Source organism: Anolis sagrei, chromosome 2 (assembly GCF_037176765.1).
Source record: "Anolis sagrei isolate rAnoSag1 chromosome 2, rAnoSag1.mat, whole genome shotgun sequence".
NCBI lineage: Eukaryota > Metazoa > Chordata > Lepidosauria > Squamata > Dactyloidae > Anolis > Anolis sagrei.
In genome coordinates, this window is record NC_090022.1 from 103,145,090 (window position 1) to 103,161,510 (window position 16,421).

Consider the following 16,421-nt stretch of genomic DNA (forward strand, 5'->3'; position numbering starts at 1 on the left):
ATTTTTTGTTCCTTCTCCTATTTTGAGTGGCTAAGTAAAAACTTGGAGGTCTAGGGGGTTGCAGAAACAGCCTAGACAGGAGTCATCATGTTGTCCCCTTTTGCTCTTTTCCCACCTCTGCTCTACAAAAAATACTAGCAGAAGATACAGCCAGTAAGTTAGGTGAGATACCTTAATAGTAACTGTCTTTTTAAACTGTTTCCAATTCAGGACCACATCTCTTCTATGGATGCTGAATTCCCAGTTTCCCATGCCTGTTGCCTGTGATGGATGTGAGGTAGGAAATGATGTGCCATTTGAATGGACAAAGGAGCTCATTTGCATATTGAATCCTAGCTGCATTTTGCAAAGTCTGTGTGATCCTCTCCCTCTGTTGTATTCCCTTTCACCTGAAATATGAGCCACTTCAGAATATTACTTTGGCAGTAATACTGCAGTTCCCAAATTCCCACAGAAGACTGCAGTTCCCAAATTCCCACAGATAGCATTGACTATACAGGTGGACCCCCTGGCGGCACAGCTGGTTAAATGGCTAAGCTGCTGAACTTGCTGGCCAAAAGGTTGGTGGTTCAAATTCGGAGAACGGGGTTAGCTCCCGCTGTTAGGCTCAGCTGCTGCCAACCTAGCAGTTTGAAAACATGCAAGTGTGAGTAGATTGATAGGTACCACTTCTGTGGGAAGGTAATGGTGTTTCATGTAGTCATGCCGGCCACATGACCTTGGAGGTGTCTACGGACAATGTTGGCTTTTCGGTTTAGAAATGGAGATGAGCAGCACCCCCCCCCCCCCCAGAGACGGACATGGCCAGACTTAATGTCAGGGGAAACCTTTGCCTTTACCTATGCAGATGGGAACATAATCAGAGAGTCCATCTCCACTGTTGAATTAATGCAGTTTGACAGTACTTTAACTGCCATGGCTCAGCCCTGGTGATTTGTAGTTAAACAAGGTCTTCAGTCTTCTCTGCCAAAGAGTGCTGGTGCCTCACCAAGCTCCATATGTCAGGATTCTTTTACGAAGAGCCATGGGGGTTTGAGTCATTCTAAAGTGTAGAGTCATCCCTGGGTGAGATTCATTGTTTTTACCAGAGCTTTGAGAACAAAAACATTGTTAGAGACACTTATGTACAGTTCACTCTTCTTTATAGCCTATAGCTTTTGAGACACCCCAAACTGTATATGTTTGAAACTACTCTAAAGCAGTAAAACCGTATCTGTATATAACTTCTTGAGTGCTGTGGCATAGCGTATTTAAATTTAAGCCATTATTTAAGGTTAGAAGAAGAAAAAACCAAGGTGACCTTACAGCATAGCAAAACTGTAAAATGAACAGTCTGGTGTGACACTTCAGTTTCATTCTGTATAGCTCTTAAAAATATACACCAGTGGTTTTTCAAGTTGCCAAACATTATTATAAGACATCAGTACAACATTAGTAGTGCTTGAACCATGTTAAAAATGCCTTGGTTTAGACTTATACTGTATACATTTGCTTTTTATTCTCTTTGAAATACTTATAAATATCTTTAGCACAGTTCAAAGCATGTGAGAAATCAGCTTTTTGCATCTCAGACATATTAACTAAACACTAAAAATAGTATTAATGCTATTTTTGGCCACTTTATAGTTAATAGAATTCTAAGACAAATAATGAAAGTTGTAATGGCATTAAAAGGGATAAAAGAGGAAAATAAATAAACATACTTGATTGATTTTGTATTTTTTAAAAAGACAGTTTAATGTGCTTTTGTGTTTATCACATCTGTGTGCATTTATACCATTTTAGTATCCAGTGTGGATCTGTCTACATGCAAATCAGACAGCTGGTTTAGAGAATGAGCCATTTAAAGAAGCCTCCATGTACTGCATGTGCCAAAATGAGTGGCAGGTTTGATAATAGGATTGAGCACACTTGGACTTTCAAATTTAGATGGGATTTCAACCCATGTTTGGCCAATGAGATGCACAACATTGTCCGGATTAGTGAGATGGCATATTTGCTTGCATGACACACTTTATAGAATCATAGAATCATTGAGTTGGAAGAGACCTCATGGGCCATTCAGTCCAACCCCATGCCAAGAAGCAGAAAAATCTCGTTCAAAGCACCCCCAACAGATGGTCATCCAGCCTTTGCTTAAAAGCCTCCAAAGAAGGAGTCTCCACCACCGTCCAGGGCAGAGAGTTCCATTGCTGAACAGTTCTTCCTAATGTTCAGGTGGAATCTCCTGTCTGTAGTTTGAAGCCACTGTTCCACGTCCTAGTCTCCAGGGCATCAGAAAACAAGCTTGCTCCCTTCTCCCTATGACTTCCCTTCATGTCTCCTCTCAGCCTTCTCTTCTGTAGGCCAGACATGCCCAGTTCTCTAAGCTACTCCCCATAGGTCTTGTTCTCCAGACCCTTGATCATTTATTGTGTTGCATCTAGCACTTGGTTTTTCTAAATCCTATGGATCTTTCTCTTGGCCATTTCAATAAGTTTAGTTAAGCTCTAGATGAGCTGATGTTGCAAAAACAATGGCATGTTTGCTATTGCTAAGATGGAAAGGAAAAAACCAAAATTTTCTGATAAGGTAAAGGGTTAATTTAATAAAATAAGTCACAATAGATTCATTGAGCATTTTCTCATAATCATTATGGCAATCGTTCATCAGCTTATTCCTCCAGTTTCTTTTTTAGATGGAAAATGTTAATTTGAAGCCAGTTTTCCATGTTATGTCCATAAATTTCTTTTTAAAAAGCAAATAAACGTTTCCATGAGCAATATGTCTCTGTGGGGATGAAAACTTAACTGAATTAGGGGCTTAAATACTCTGAAAGAACCAGGTATTTTCTAATCTTAGAAACTGAGCAGGGTCAACCCTGGTAAATCCTTGGATAGGAGTTTGCAACAAATACCAATAGCTGTCTTTCAGAGGAAGGCAGTGGCAAAACCACCGTGTCTTCCTTGCCTAAGAAAACCCTATGTAATTCTTGGAGTAGCATAAATCCACAGGCAACTTGGAGGCACACACATACACAGATTAAGACTTTACTTCTCAGTAGTTATTTTTCCTACATTATATTGCCTCTGCCACTTTGGGCCAGATTTTTTATTCTAATTCAAAGGACTGTGCTGTGTGGATAATTTGATTGACATGTCTGGAACTGTTTTGAAGCCAGGAATGTGATTACATTAACTACAGAAGAATAGGTATAAATAGGTATTTTCTCAGCCCTTAGGCGACTCAAAGCGGTTAACAACAAAATACTTTTATCTAATGTTGTGTCGATGATTGACACCCTCTCAATGTACCCCTTTTAAAATCTTCAATAAAAATCATTATAAAAAAACAACAACAACAGTTTCAATACACACATTACAAAATCATGGGAACATTTAAAAGCAATAGCATAACAACAATTAAACATCAATATGTTTTTTCCTCCATCACATTTCTGTTTTCCCCTGGAACTACTTTAGCTTTCATACATTCAGCTCGTGCCTTTTGTTTCATTTTATGGTGGGATGCTTCCAGGTGTTTGATTTCTAATAGCTTTGAATAAAGTGGGTTTTTCTAGTTTGCAGTATCCCTTTCAGTAAGTAATTTAAATAAAAGGCTTCATTGCAATTCTTGCATTCCTTGTCTAATATGGGAAAATTATTTATTTATTTGTGAGATTTGTATACCGTCCTTCTTAACCCCATGGGGACTCAGGGTGGTTATTGCTGCTTCCTGCTGTTTTGAATACAGGAAAGGCTCATCTCACTATCATCAATATATTTGAATTGCAGTTGAATATTAGGGAACACATCAGAAGACAAAAACATGTCTCATACAGATCTATATGAGTAAAAATGTTTCCAGGCAGTTATTCAATTTTTTTCCTTCTTAGTGGATTTTTATGTTATCAAAACACAGGAAAATAGGTTGGATGTGTGTATGTGCATGTGGGCTGTAAATGGGGGGGGGGGCTGTTTTCTAGTCCACTGTTATGATCATCAGTATTCGAGATAGCGCACAGATGTACAGAGGCCCCTTACCATCTAGCAAGGCTTGATTTCAGACACTCATGTGGATACCCAAATCTGTGGATGCTCAAGCCCCTTTGCATAAGGTAAAATGGTGAAGGATTCAAATGAGTGCCAAAGAGAGCTTGAGGATCTCTGAAATGGTGGGAGGCTACCGCAGGACATGCCTAAACATCAACCTAGTGCTCAGTGCACATCAAAATCAAAATATGCTTTAGAAATTTATTCCTTTGAATATTTGCAAGCCATAGAAAATATGGCTTGAAAATATAATTGGCCCTCTCTGTAAACACAGACGGCCAATTATAATCCTTTATATGAGCACCTGATGGCGAAATGGGTTAAACCCTTGTGTGAGCAGGACTGCTGACCAAAAGATTGGCAGTTCAAATCTGGGGAGTGGGGTGAGCTCCTGTCTGTCAGCTCCAGTTTCTCATGCGAGGACATGAGAGAAGCCTCCCACAGGATGGTAAAACATCTGGGCATCTGGGAAATATCTTTCTGGGAAACATCCTTGCAGGCAACCAATTCTCTCACACCAGAAGCAACTTGCAGTTTCTCAAGTTGCTTCTGACACACACACAAAAAACCCCTGTAATCAAATCTAAAATGACCTTAACAGATTTGAGAGCTGGTCAAAACTAATGATATGAATTTCAACAAGGAGAAATGTGTAGTACTACACCTAGCAAATTAAAGTGAAATGCACAGAAATAGGATGGATGACACCTGGTTTGAAAACAGTGAAAAGGATCTAGGATTCTTAGTAGACCACAAACTGAACTTGAGTCAACAGTGTGATATGGCAGCTAAAAAGCCAATGTGATTTTAGGCTGCATCAATAAGAATATAGTGTCAAGATCAAGGGACGTCATAGTCCCCTTCTACTCTGCTTGGGTCAGATCTCATCTGGAAAACTGTGTACAATTCTGGGCTTCAGAATTCAAGAGAAACATTGACAATCTGGAAGGTGTCCAGGGAAGGGTGACCAAAATGATTAAATGTCTGGAAACCATGCCCTATGATGAGTTGCTTAGGGAGCTGGGTATGTTTCAAGAGAAGGTTGAGAAGAGACAGGATAGCCATGCATAAATATTTGAAAGGATGTCACATTGAGGAGAGGGCAAGCTTGTTTTCTGGTGCTGTGGAGACTAGGACAGAATGTAGCAAGGGATTACAATTGCAGGAAAACAATGCTACACAAATATTGGAAAGGACTTCCTGGTGGTAAGAGCTGTTTGGCACTGGAACTCTCTGCCTCGGAGTGTGATGGGGTCTCCTTCTCTGGAAGTTTTTAAGCAGAGGCTGGATGGCCATCTGCCAGAGGTACTTTGATTCTGTGTTCCTGCACGGTCAAGAGGGTTGTACTGGATGGCCCTTGTGGTCTCATCTAGTTTTATGATTTTATGATCTGCAGGCTTTCCACATATAATCCCTCATCGAAGCCCACCTTTTTCTGCAAAGTTTTTGTTAGTTCCTGAATTGCTGATGCTGATAGCCTTTGTTACCAAGCTTAAATATGTGCAATGGAAATCACTGTGCTCTTCCTTCCTATTGCCTTCAGTGTTGAAGTATTTTAGTCACTGATAGTGCAGTATGAATAAAAGAATGAATAAAGGAATATGCACATATATAAAGAGACCATTAGATTTGGGGGGTGGGGGTAGTGTAGAAAAATATTTATTAAGCTATTGGAGTTTTGCCTCCTTTCTAGTAGAAAAATTCGGATAGCTTCATCAGTTCCTTTTTCTCCCTAAATTCCGACTCCTGTTCTTTATTTTGGCCTCAGTATGGACCACCTGTTTCCTAGCAACTTGAACACAATAGGGATGCATGCTGCAGTGCTAAATCTTTTTATATGTGTTGATGTAGTGTACAAAAACAAGGAATCCGTGGTATAAATATTGTGTCTGAATGGAAGATAGAGGATTCCCACAGAACAAAAGAAGCTTGGGACAGCACATTACATTTGCATTTCCTTCTCTGTGACACAAGACAGCTAAGGCCAGAAATACAGTTTTACTTTAAAAAAATATTTATTTACTTATTTACTTCACTTGTATACCACTTTTCTCACCCCAGTGAGGGGACTCAAAGCAGTTCCCAACACAATTACAGCAAAATTCAATGAGATGTGTTACTATTTATATCATTTTCCTTCTGTATAAAAGGCAGTTTGACAGTGCTACTTTGATGTCAAATAGTGTTAGGTGATTTCTTCTACCACGATTTCTTATGCTTACAAAACTTTTGATTTGTTTGTATCTTAAACACATAAAAGATATAAGTAGAGAAAGTGGCTCAGTTGCAATATTTCCAATACATTTATATTGCAGGCAGTGTATGTGTGTGTGTGTGTGTGTGTGTGTGCATAACCTCATCATAAGGTTTTCAAGGTAGAAGAATTCAGAAGTGCTTTACCATTGTCTCTGTGCAGTATTAACATGTTAGCTAAGATGCCATTGGTGTTGTCTCTGAGAGATCTTCCACAAGTGCCACCCCCTACTATTGCTGCCACCTAGTAGCTGGTTGGCCCATTTATCTCACTCCTCAGCAAAAGATATTAGATATGAGAAACCCTGCCAGTATCCCTGCTTGCTTCACAGGAGCACAAAGTACCATAACTACAGGAAGATTGTGCCATGGTTCAGAAGAGAAAAGGGCATGAGGGATCACATTGCAAACATGTGTTGTATAATTGAATGCACCAAAGAATGTCAGAAGAAAATCGGCGGTGTGTTATAGATTACGACAAAGCCTTTGGTGTTTTATATATAACATTAACAATTATGGATCATCCTTAAATAAATGAGTATCCCACAACATTTGATTATCTGAAAGCGTAACCTGTACTAAAGACAAGGGGCCATTGCTAGGACAGAATACAGAGAAACAGAATAATTTTCCATTAGCAAGAGGGTCAGGCAAGGCTGTGGCTTATTAGTGGAACTGTTTAATATCTGTGCTGAACATGTCAGACGTAAAACTAGATTAGACTCTGCGGTGGGAGTTGTGAAAATTGAAGGAAGGAACATCAGCAATTTAAGATGTACAGATGACACCTTACTGTTAACAAAAAGTAGCTAGTATTTGGAATGACTACTGAAGAAAGTGCAAAGGCAGGTTTACAGTAGAATATTAAGAAAACAAAACTAATAACCATATATGCAGATAATGACCATAGAAGCAGATTTTTATAAACTGTGTTCATATAGAAAGTACAAATAAGTGAATCTTAACTACAGTGTGATGTGTACAGTTATCCATTTTTGAGACTTAAGACTTCATCAGTTCAACCTCACTTCTGGGACGGAGCCTGCTGGATCCCATTACACATCGTTGATCTACTTCTGGCGGGGTTCTGTGCCTGAAGTAAGGATGAACTGTTGTAAGAGGTAGCACCGATAACCTTGGAGGCTTCCTGTGTTGCATAGAGAACAATGGGGGAAGCGAGGTAGGGGCAATGTGAGGCTCAGAACAATGGGTTCCCCATGGCTCCTGTCGGATTCATCACAATCCATGGCAAATCCCCCTGCCATCGCTTGGATGAGTGATCTTAATGCAATGAGGTCCTAATTGAAAGAAATAAGTTTGTTGTATCAGCTTTTAAAATCTGCTTCATTAAATGCAGTTATTTGACCTGTACCAATAACACTACCAGTTCATCTAAGAGGGCTCAGCACTGATACTGTGAATAGTAAATTGTTATTCAGTTGTAATTGTAACTTCTACATGGTAGCATTTTACTTTTTTTTTTCTTGGACAAATTCATCCACCTGCATACTACTGTAGTAAAATTCAAAGTTAGAGACTTAATCAGACTGCTTTAGTTGTTGGCTAACTGGGTCACATTTAGCTGTAGGGGTGTGGATGGGAATTGCTGGGACAACAGGATATTCTTTTGCCATATGAAAGGAATATTTCAGTCATGCAATTGCACTTAAGGAACACCTTTTCCAGGAAGGTCCACATGGTGCCAACCTTGATGTCATTTTGGCACTAGAAGGAGACATTCTTGTTTGCCCAGACTTTATCTTAAGATTTATTCATTCACTGCATGATATGTTTCCTGCTTCTAAATCTTTTTTTTTTTTTTTTTTTGCTGGTGCTCTGTTTTCCCCCCAGTTATAACTATGTAGATCTTTATACTGTGTGTCTTCAAATCACCTGTCAACATATGGTGACCCCATAAATTTCCTTCGGCAGGGAAAACTCAGAGGTTGTTTTGCCATTTCCTTCCTCTGAAATATGGTCAACAGTACCTGCTGGTCATTGGCAATCAAATACTAATCAGAACTGAGCCTGCTTAGCTTTGAAGATGGGATAGAATCTGATATCTTTAGAGCAGGGGGCCTCAAACCTTTTAAGCAGAGGGCCGGTTCACAGACCCTCAGATTGTTGGAGGGCTGGACTATAGTTTGAAAAAAACATGAACAACTTCCTATACACATTGCACATGTCTTATTGTAGTACAGAAAAACATGAAAGAACAATATGATATTTAAAATGAAGAACAATTTTAACAGACATAATCTTACCAGTATTTCAATGGGAAGTGTAGCCCTGCTTTTGGCTGATGTGATAGTTTAGCTAATTAGGAGTTTTGTTGTTGTTGGCCTTCAAGTCCTTTCAGTCAAGTCCCCCAAAGTCTAAAGTTTAGGGTGGAGGCTGGGTAAATGATCTTGGAGGGTTGCATCTGGCCCATGGCCCTTAATTTGGGAACCCCTGCTTTAGGGTATTTAGGCTGTTTTTATATTATGCTGGTCTTTTTGCCATTTGGTTTTACAAAAGGACAACTTTAAAATGTGTTAAATACATAAATAGCAGGAGGTACTGATAAGGTAAGATGGGGGGGGGGGATGTCCCCACATAGTTGTTTCTTTCTACTACTACTCCTAACTTGGCAGCCCCCCCCCCCCACCATATTGAGGAGTACATAAAGTATTTGAGAACTTTTGCTCTGTGACTACATATTCTAATACCATGTGTTTGAGGAATTGTAGCACAAGCCAAATACCTTTTTAAAATGTTTTAAAAGCTCTGCGGTACTAGTTAGAATAAATCACAAAGGAAAATAGGAGCAATTGTATGCTTTTTTTAAAAAGTGTGTGGGATGAGCTAATAACATTTTCACTTTTTACTTGGTACAGGAGATATAATATAGAATCTGCCTTATGCTCACCTGGCAATTTACTTCAGTTTATTATCTGCCAGAGGAAAATATTAGTGTTTGATGTGGGCCTTGGAAACAAAACTTTAGATTGGTTTTAATAATTTGCCTAAGCAACTCAATTCAAGCAGATTGGATTTTCTAAGCCAGGCAGTGTTTGTTCAGATACCAATAGAAATTTGTCTGTATTGATTCGCATTAGCTATGATGACACTCTAGTCATAGCATTAGTGTGTAGAAGTAAATTGGGAGAAGTTCCCCTAAGGCATTCTACTTTAATTTTGTAAACTTTGTTGTAATGATTCACTCTCTTCTTTTAGGCAGCATGCATCACAGACCCTTTGATCCATCATTTATAAGCTTCAGTTTGGCTGTAGAGTATATGTTCCATAAGCAACATTCAGATGAATGGGTAGAATGTGACAGAAGGACTGATAAATGCAACTATTTTAGATAAGCTAGTTTCACAACTGAGTTGTAAGGGTACTGAATTGGTGAAGGTGTTCTGCTACTTGATAGAAGAGGTTATGACAGTAGTGCAATGCACACTTCACTGGATCACACTGAATACAGTGGGGATTAGTTTTTTAAAAACTGCACAAGATTGGGCTGCATATTTTTTGCAGTGCTCATAACCATTGTATCCTATTCCCCATTGTTTACTGTTTCCAGTATTCTTCCTCTGTTCTTAGTTATAGACCAGGAATGTATCTACACTATGCACGGGCAAACAAATGCCTAGGGGCCAGATGTGGACACTTTGGTGCCTACCTCAGACACTCCTCATTTTCCCTGTCCTCTTGACAAAAGGCTGAGGTGGCTCACTGCATCCTCATGCAGAAAGGTCAGGGAAGGAAGGCACGCAACAGCTGAGAGCCCTCTGAAGTGCTCTCAGCCACTGTGCATCTCACCCTCCTCCTGACATAAGGACTGTGCGAGTGGCCCTGTATTTATGCCGGAAGGATGGCTTGAGGAAAGCATGCAGCGGTTGAAAGCTCTCCAGAGTGCTCTTGTACATCACCTGTCTCACCCTCCTCCCGACATAATGCTGTAAACTGTGTTGTCTGAGCTCATGGATCAGTTATTTTTATTGGAAAGATTGAATGCAGGGATGGCTGTCATCTCCATCACGGTTCCCTTTGCTGTGTCTGAGGGAGTAGGAAGCTCCCACAACTCACAATAGAAGTGACTTTTGGAAAATAGTGAAAGAGGATATTCTGTGTCCCACCAAACAGGCCAAAACTGACCCTCATTAGAATGGAATATAGGCCGATAGATGCTTATATCTATTTCAGGGTATACAGATTCTATAAACATTAAGAACATCATAGGATTGGTAATTTTAGCAGGTACATTTTCCCAATGTTATAAGTTGATTTAAATCAGCAAAATTAATCCCACTTTGGAAACCTGTTCTTGAAAGAGCTTTAGAACAATAGGCCAAACAAACATACACATACATAATAGGTGAATTCCAGTATGTCAGCATAATGTTGTTTCATAAGGAAAGTTAAAATATCTTTGGTGTCAACATTTAGATTTGCATTGGACCCTAAAAGAACTCTGTTATTTCTGAAGAAAGAGTGTATCAGTTGTGCCCAATGTTGATAAATAATTTACAGTATGGAGTTCTTAAGCAAATAAGCAATCATGTACCAACTTGGCTAATAAGGGACCACTTCTGTGTACTTTTCTCATTAATTGTTTTGGTATGGGACAAATGTAGATACTGGTTTCCAACTTTTAATGTTTCTGGATAAACTCCCAGATTTGAGTTATGAGGAATAAAAATGGTTCTCACTTCAACTGTTGCTAATGGAAGACTTGGCAAGAGCATGATAACATACTGGCTTCAGTAATGTCTTTATGTGAGGCATCTGACATACAACTGGATATATATTCATTTGGAAATTACTTTATCAGTCTTCCATCAGAATATAGTACAATCACATAGCTCTGTCAACTGATGGATCTACACTGTCATATAAGCTAGTATCTGATCCCAGATTATCTGCTTTGAACTGAATTATATGAGTCTAAACTGCTATATAATCCAGTCCAAAGCAAATAATCTGGGACCAGATACTGGATTATATGGCAGTATAGTGTGGGTCTACCTCTCTAATGATTTTATGGGTATTTAAAATGTAGTCCACTAGTTCAGAGCTCTGTCTCTCAATGTCTGGCAGCCAGATTTATTGCAAGAAGTATAGAAAGACTACAGCTACAGCTTTAGGTACAATTAATGAATATTTAAAATTTAGTGATAGTTACTTGCCTTACAGTGGGACATACCTAATACCTGATCACATACAGCCAGCTTCAGTTGTGCTGGCTAGGCAGTATGAATTTATCCTGCCATTAAGTTATGATTTGCTTTAGGACTTATTTATTTATTTATTTGCAGTATTTATATTCCGTCCTTCTCACCCCGCAGGGGACTCAGGGTGGATTACAATGTACATGTACATGGCAAACATTCAATGCCATAGACACACAACATATATAGACAGACAGTCAGAGGCTATTTAACATTCCAACTTTTTCTGGCCACCAGGGGAGCTGTCACTTCACTGTCTATCTGTGACACCGATGAAGTACTTCTTCATTCCCCGCATGCTTGCTGGAGAAATGGTGCTTGCTTCCATCAGACAGAGCTGGGGAAAGTGGGGGAAATTATCTTCTTGCATATAGAATTGCATTCTTTGCATGGGATTCTGTCTTTAAAGAAGACGGAGAATTTACTTACCTCCATCACAGGATCACCTCCTCCCGCCTCAACCATCTGCTTAGAGGAGACTCAAGGCACAGTTCTTAAGACCGATGCCGCTTCTAGGGTACTTGACTTCCCACTTCAATCCTGTAACTTTTGTTAAGAATGTCCATTCCTCCACATCAGGGAAATGGTTCAACATAGGCGAATGTGTTTTTAAGCACTTTCTCCCATTTCCAGATGTATCACCCTCATTTCTCCACACTTTTACACAGTCCATATGATGGGCTCCATAGTACTTCATCTATGGACTGTTTTACAAGTGCGTGGATTGGGGGGGGGGGGGGCTTGCATGTGATGAAGTCCTGAAATTATGGCTGACTAGTCCATGGAAGGCCAGGAAAGATCTTGTTGTTTAACCATCCAATTATCCCAGTGCAAGAGGAATAGCCCCAATTAATAATCTGTCAACCCATTTATTTAGCTGCTTTAAATATTCCAGTTTCTCTCTCCTCCTTTCACGTTCCCCCTTTGTCTTCATCTTATTTTGATTTCTGCAAATTGAATTCAGAAAAAAAAAACAAAGTTGAAGGGAGCTGAGGTAAGGGGGTGGGGTCTTGCCATCCCTAGAAGGCTCAGGCAAAAGCAAATTGCTGAACCCCTCAATAAGAGCTTCTGCCATCTTGGCCACATTCTGATTCTGGTCTTCCATCCATGTCCCAGTTTTCTGTGCCTAGATAAAGTTTCCAGGAAACAAAAGTATGTGTGTACATGTATGAATGTTTAGTTGTTTGCTGAATTGAAGATTACACTGACTTTCATGTAATACAGCTATCTTCATCTGGCATCTTAAAAGCAAAGCTTGATCTGTTTTCATCTGTGAAATATTGATGGTTATGATTAATTAGATTGCTGCCAAGAAGTTTGCCTTAACCAAGTTATGACAATGACAGGATTGATTAAATCATATTTTAAAACCTGGTTGCTTTGATATTTCTGTGAGTCTGAACTATATGCTGATAGAGCTACTTTCTTGTTAGAACTTCAATAAGGAGAAATACGTATATCAAAATATAAATTAAGGAAGGATTATGTGCTGCTAAAGCAGAGTAGGGAAGCCTCTGGCTAGTTTTGGGCAACTAACAGACAACTTTTTCATTCCATATATTATTTCTTTGTGTGTTTTGTACAGACACATCGATTTAGTAATTGCCATTAGGCAAGCCTTAGTTCGGCAAGGATACTAACTATGCATATCATGAACAAACAGACTCTAAGGACCTCATCACATTGATGTCCCTAATGTGGGCAACAGCAGAGGAATTCGCTGATCAGTGTGGCAAATCCATGCCCTGCATTGCTGCTTTCGCCATCACATGGGAAAGTAGCTATGAGGACCCTGCATTGTGTGAAGGGCTCCAGAAGGCTCTGTCCTGGCTCCATCTTGGAAATGTCCTAGGATGGAGCCAGAAGTCCGTGTGATGAGGTTGTAAATATCCTCCCCCGCTTTTGCCTGTGATACTAACATTGTGGATTTGGCACTATTGTGACGCATTCATTGGTATATTTGTTAACAAAAGTACTGCCTTTCCTGCGAATACTGCCAAAAAAACCAAAAAAAAAAGTCTCCTGCCATAAACAGTGTATTCTAAAACTTATATACAATCCAAATAACTAGAGTTTCTTCCCAATAAATTTTAAACCATGGATGTAAAAATAAAACTAATATGGCATTTTGTTAAAGTCACATTCATTGAATACTTGTCAAAGGAATGGGAGTCTTGTTGATCTCCAAGTTGTCACAATGCTTACAATTGACCATGAGCACAATGGAAATATTGTCTTCCAAAAGACTCCAAAATGCCTGCTCCATCTCCTTGAATCTAATCTAATGCTCTATCTCATTTCTGCTCTATCTCCTTGAATCTAAAGTTTCCAAATTCCACCTCCTCACTATTTGCTTAAATTCTGGATATGAAAGAGGGAGTAAAAGATTATCTCATTCCTTCTTCAAACAGAGTGTTTAATAAAGAGAAGCATTTTAGTTTTACTGTCTCATCTTAGGAAAAAAATACAACTAACTAGATCCACATTGTGATGCATGCCCTCATTTATCTATTTTACACATGCATACATTCCTTTCAAGGCCCTTTTTCAGAGCCTGGTCAAAGTTCCTGTAAACACTTATGCTGCACTCTAAGGATTACTTTGGATCTCTCTTTTTCAGTCTCTCCCTTTGTTTTTCTGTGCGTATGTATGTTTTTCTGTGCTTGTGTGCAGAATTTGGCCTCTAAATGGTTTATAGCTTATGGAATTAAACATGAAAGCCTTATTTATGATCTGAAGAGGCAGAGTTGGAAAGGAGACAACACAAACTTTGTCCCATGTTTGCCTGTATCAGTGTTCTTAACTATGGTACATAAATTTGCTATTAATTTTCAGTGGCTGCAAAGGAGTGGCTTTTACAATGTGATTAAGTGTTGGTGGAGGTGTTTGTAAGAGTGGTATATATAGTGCCTCAAAATGTTTCCTTAGTAACTGAGCGGCAAGTTCAATGTTGTACAAAGTAGCAGGAACTGATAACATTGTGTTGTGTTGAGTTGGTAGTACTGAGTAGGCCTGTTTGATCAAGAAAAAATTTGTTTCTAAAATCGTTTTGTAATTGGGGTGTTTTTTTGTTTCGATATTTAAAATATTTACAAAACTTTCCAAAAAAATGTTTTGTTATTTACGAAATTTCGTAAATATTTACAAAACATTTTTTAAACTCCATTTGCCTAGTATTTTAAATATCGAAATTTTTTCTTGATCAAACAGGCCTAGTTTCCAACAGACCTCTGAGGATGCCTGCCATAGATGTGGGCAAAATGTCAGGAGAGAATGCTTCTGGATTGGTCATACATACAGCCCTGAAAAGTAAACTCACACAACCGGCCTCCCGCGCCATCCGGCTCGGGCTCCTGCGCCCTCCTCCTCCTCCTCCTCCTCCTCCCAGCTGTGTTGCAGCAGAAGTGCTAGGAGGAGGAGGAGGAGGAGGAGGAGGAGGAGGGCGCAGGAGCCCGAGCCGGATGGCGTGCGCGCGCTCCGCTCACCTTTACAACCGGCCTCCGCTCCTGCTGTTAGCCCCGCGTGCCATCCGGCTCGGGCTCCTGCACCCTCCTCCTCCTCCTCCTCCTCCTCCTAGCACTTCCTGCAACACAGCTGGTAGGAGGAGGAGGAGGGGGGGGGCGCAGGAGCCCGAGCCGATTGGATGGCGCGCGGGTGAGCGCGCGCGCGCGCCATCCAATCGGCTCCTGCCACGGTGCACTCACTGCTGGGGTGCTTGGGAGCGCCGGATTGGCTCCCAGGCACCAGCACATGACCACAGCACTGAAGTCAGCACAGCAGCCGCCATTCCATTTACGAGACGAGCTGAAGCTCGTAAAAAAAATGGGGCTGCTGTTTCGATATTTTCAAACCCTTCCGGGTTTGAAAATATGTTTTGATATCGCGTCGGATATGCAAAAAAAAAAAACGAATTAAATACGAAATAACGAATTAACGAAACAAAACCGACAGGCCTAGTACTGAGATTAATAAGTAATTACTTGACAGAATTACTTGTACTGTACCTTATTGGATCACCTGCACTTTGCATATTGGATCACTTGTACTTTGCATCATTGTGGGGTTTTGTGGGTTTTTCTTGCAAATGGGGAGAAGGAACCCCTTTTGAAATTGCAGAATGTCTAGGTCTTCCAGTGTGAGTCTATGTTGGGGGACCTAGAGATTTCTAAAGAGAACACAGTTCTAGGAATCTTTAGCTCCTCCAATGTCTTTCTGTTGTCAATTTCTAGAGCAAGAAGATCATAGAATCATCCAGGAAGAACTAGGATTCCTAAAGAGGTATTCTCTCAGGTAAAAATTGGGAATTTTTTTATTTGTAGTTTTTCACTTTTACAGGGGGCCTTGTGCCCTTAACACCAGTGAATGTGGGGAGCTGATAATACATAACTATAGAAAGAATTTTAAAACTAAACAAGCAAATGACATTCTGAAGTAGACTGTAAAAGACCAAGGGTTGTGTGGACGGGACCAGTGGGCTGTGTGAGTTTTTTTGTTTTGTTTTTGGTTGCATATTTGGTAAAATAAAAATTAACAGACTTAGCTACAATTAAAAAGACTTTTGGCTTCATTACATACCATATTTCAGTGTAAAGGTTAATGGTAAGGGTGACTGTCCAGCAAGGCCAAACTCATTTTAGCCTGATTGGACAATCTGGACTCCACTCCCACCACTGCTGCAAATCAGGACATGAAACATTTGAATAATTGTGTGGAATCTGGGGCTGGTCCAAAGAGATATTGTAAATAGGCATGTCTCTTTAACAATTGAGAACAATATACTGCTGTCACTAGAAAGTTGCATATGCACTAATTGCTTCCTTGTACTAAAACTATTGATTTCACAAAGTTTGAAAGTTGTCTTCTCTCCAGTTTTAATTCACCTAAGGCCCCTGTTCTATATCCCAGGATCTAATCCCAGATT

General features: G+C 39.9%; 1 protein-coding gene across 3 annotated transcripts in view; it reads left to right on the forward strand.

Moving 5' to 3' along the window:
• The window catches only part of HTR4 (5-hydroxytryptamine receptor 4), a 207,847-nt gene that overhangs the window by 92,328 nt on the left and 99,098 nt on the right, over nt 1–16,421 (forward strand). The window contains exon 2 of one of the 3 annotated variants that reach the window (XM_060765048.2): nt 211–277. The exons of the other annotated variants lie outside the window; for them this stretch is intronic. Within the exon in view, the coding sequence (XP_060621031.2) occupies nt 267–277 (11 nt within the window). The 5' untranslated portion in view covers nt 211–266. The remainder of the gene's footprint in view (nt 1–210; nt 278–16,421) is intronic. 3 annotated transcript variants of the gene reach the window in all.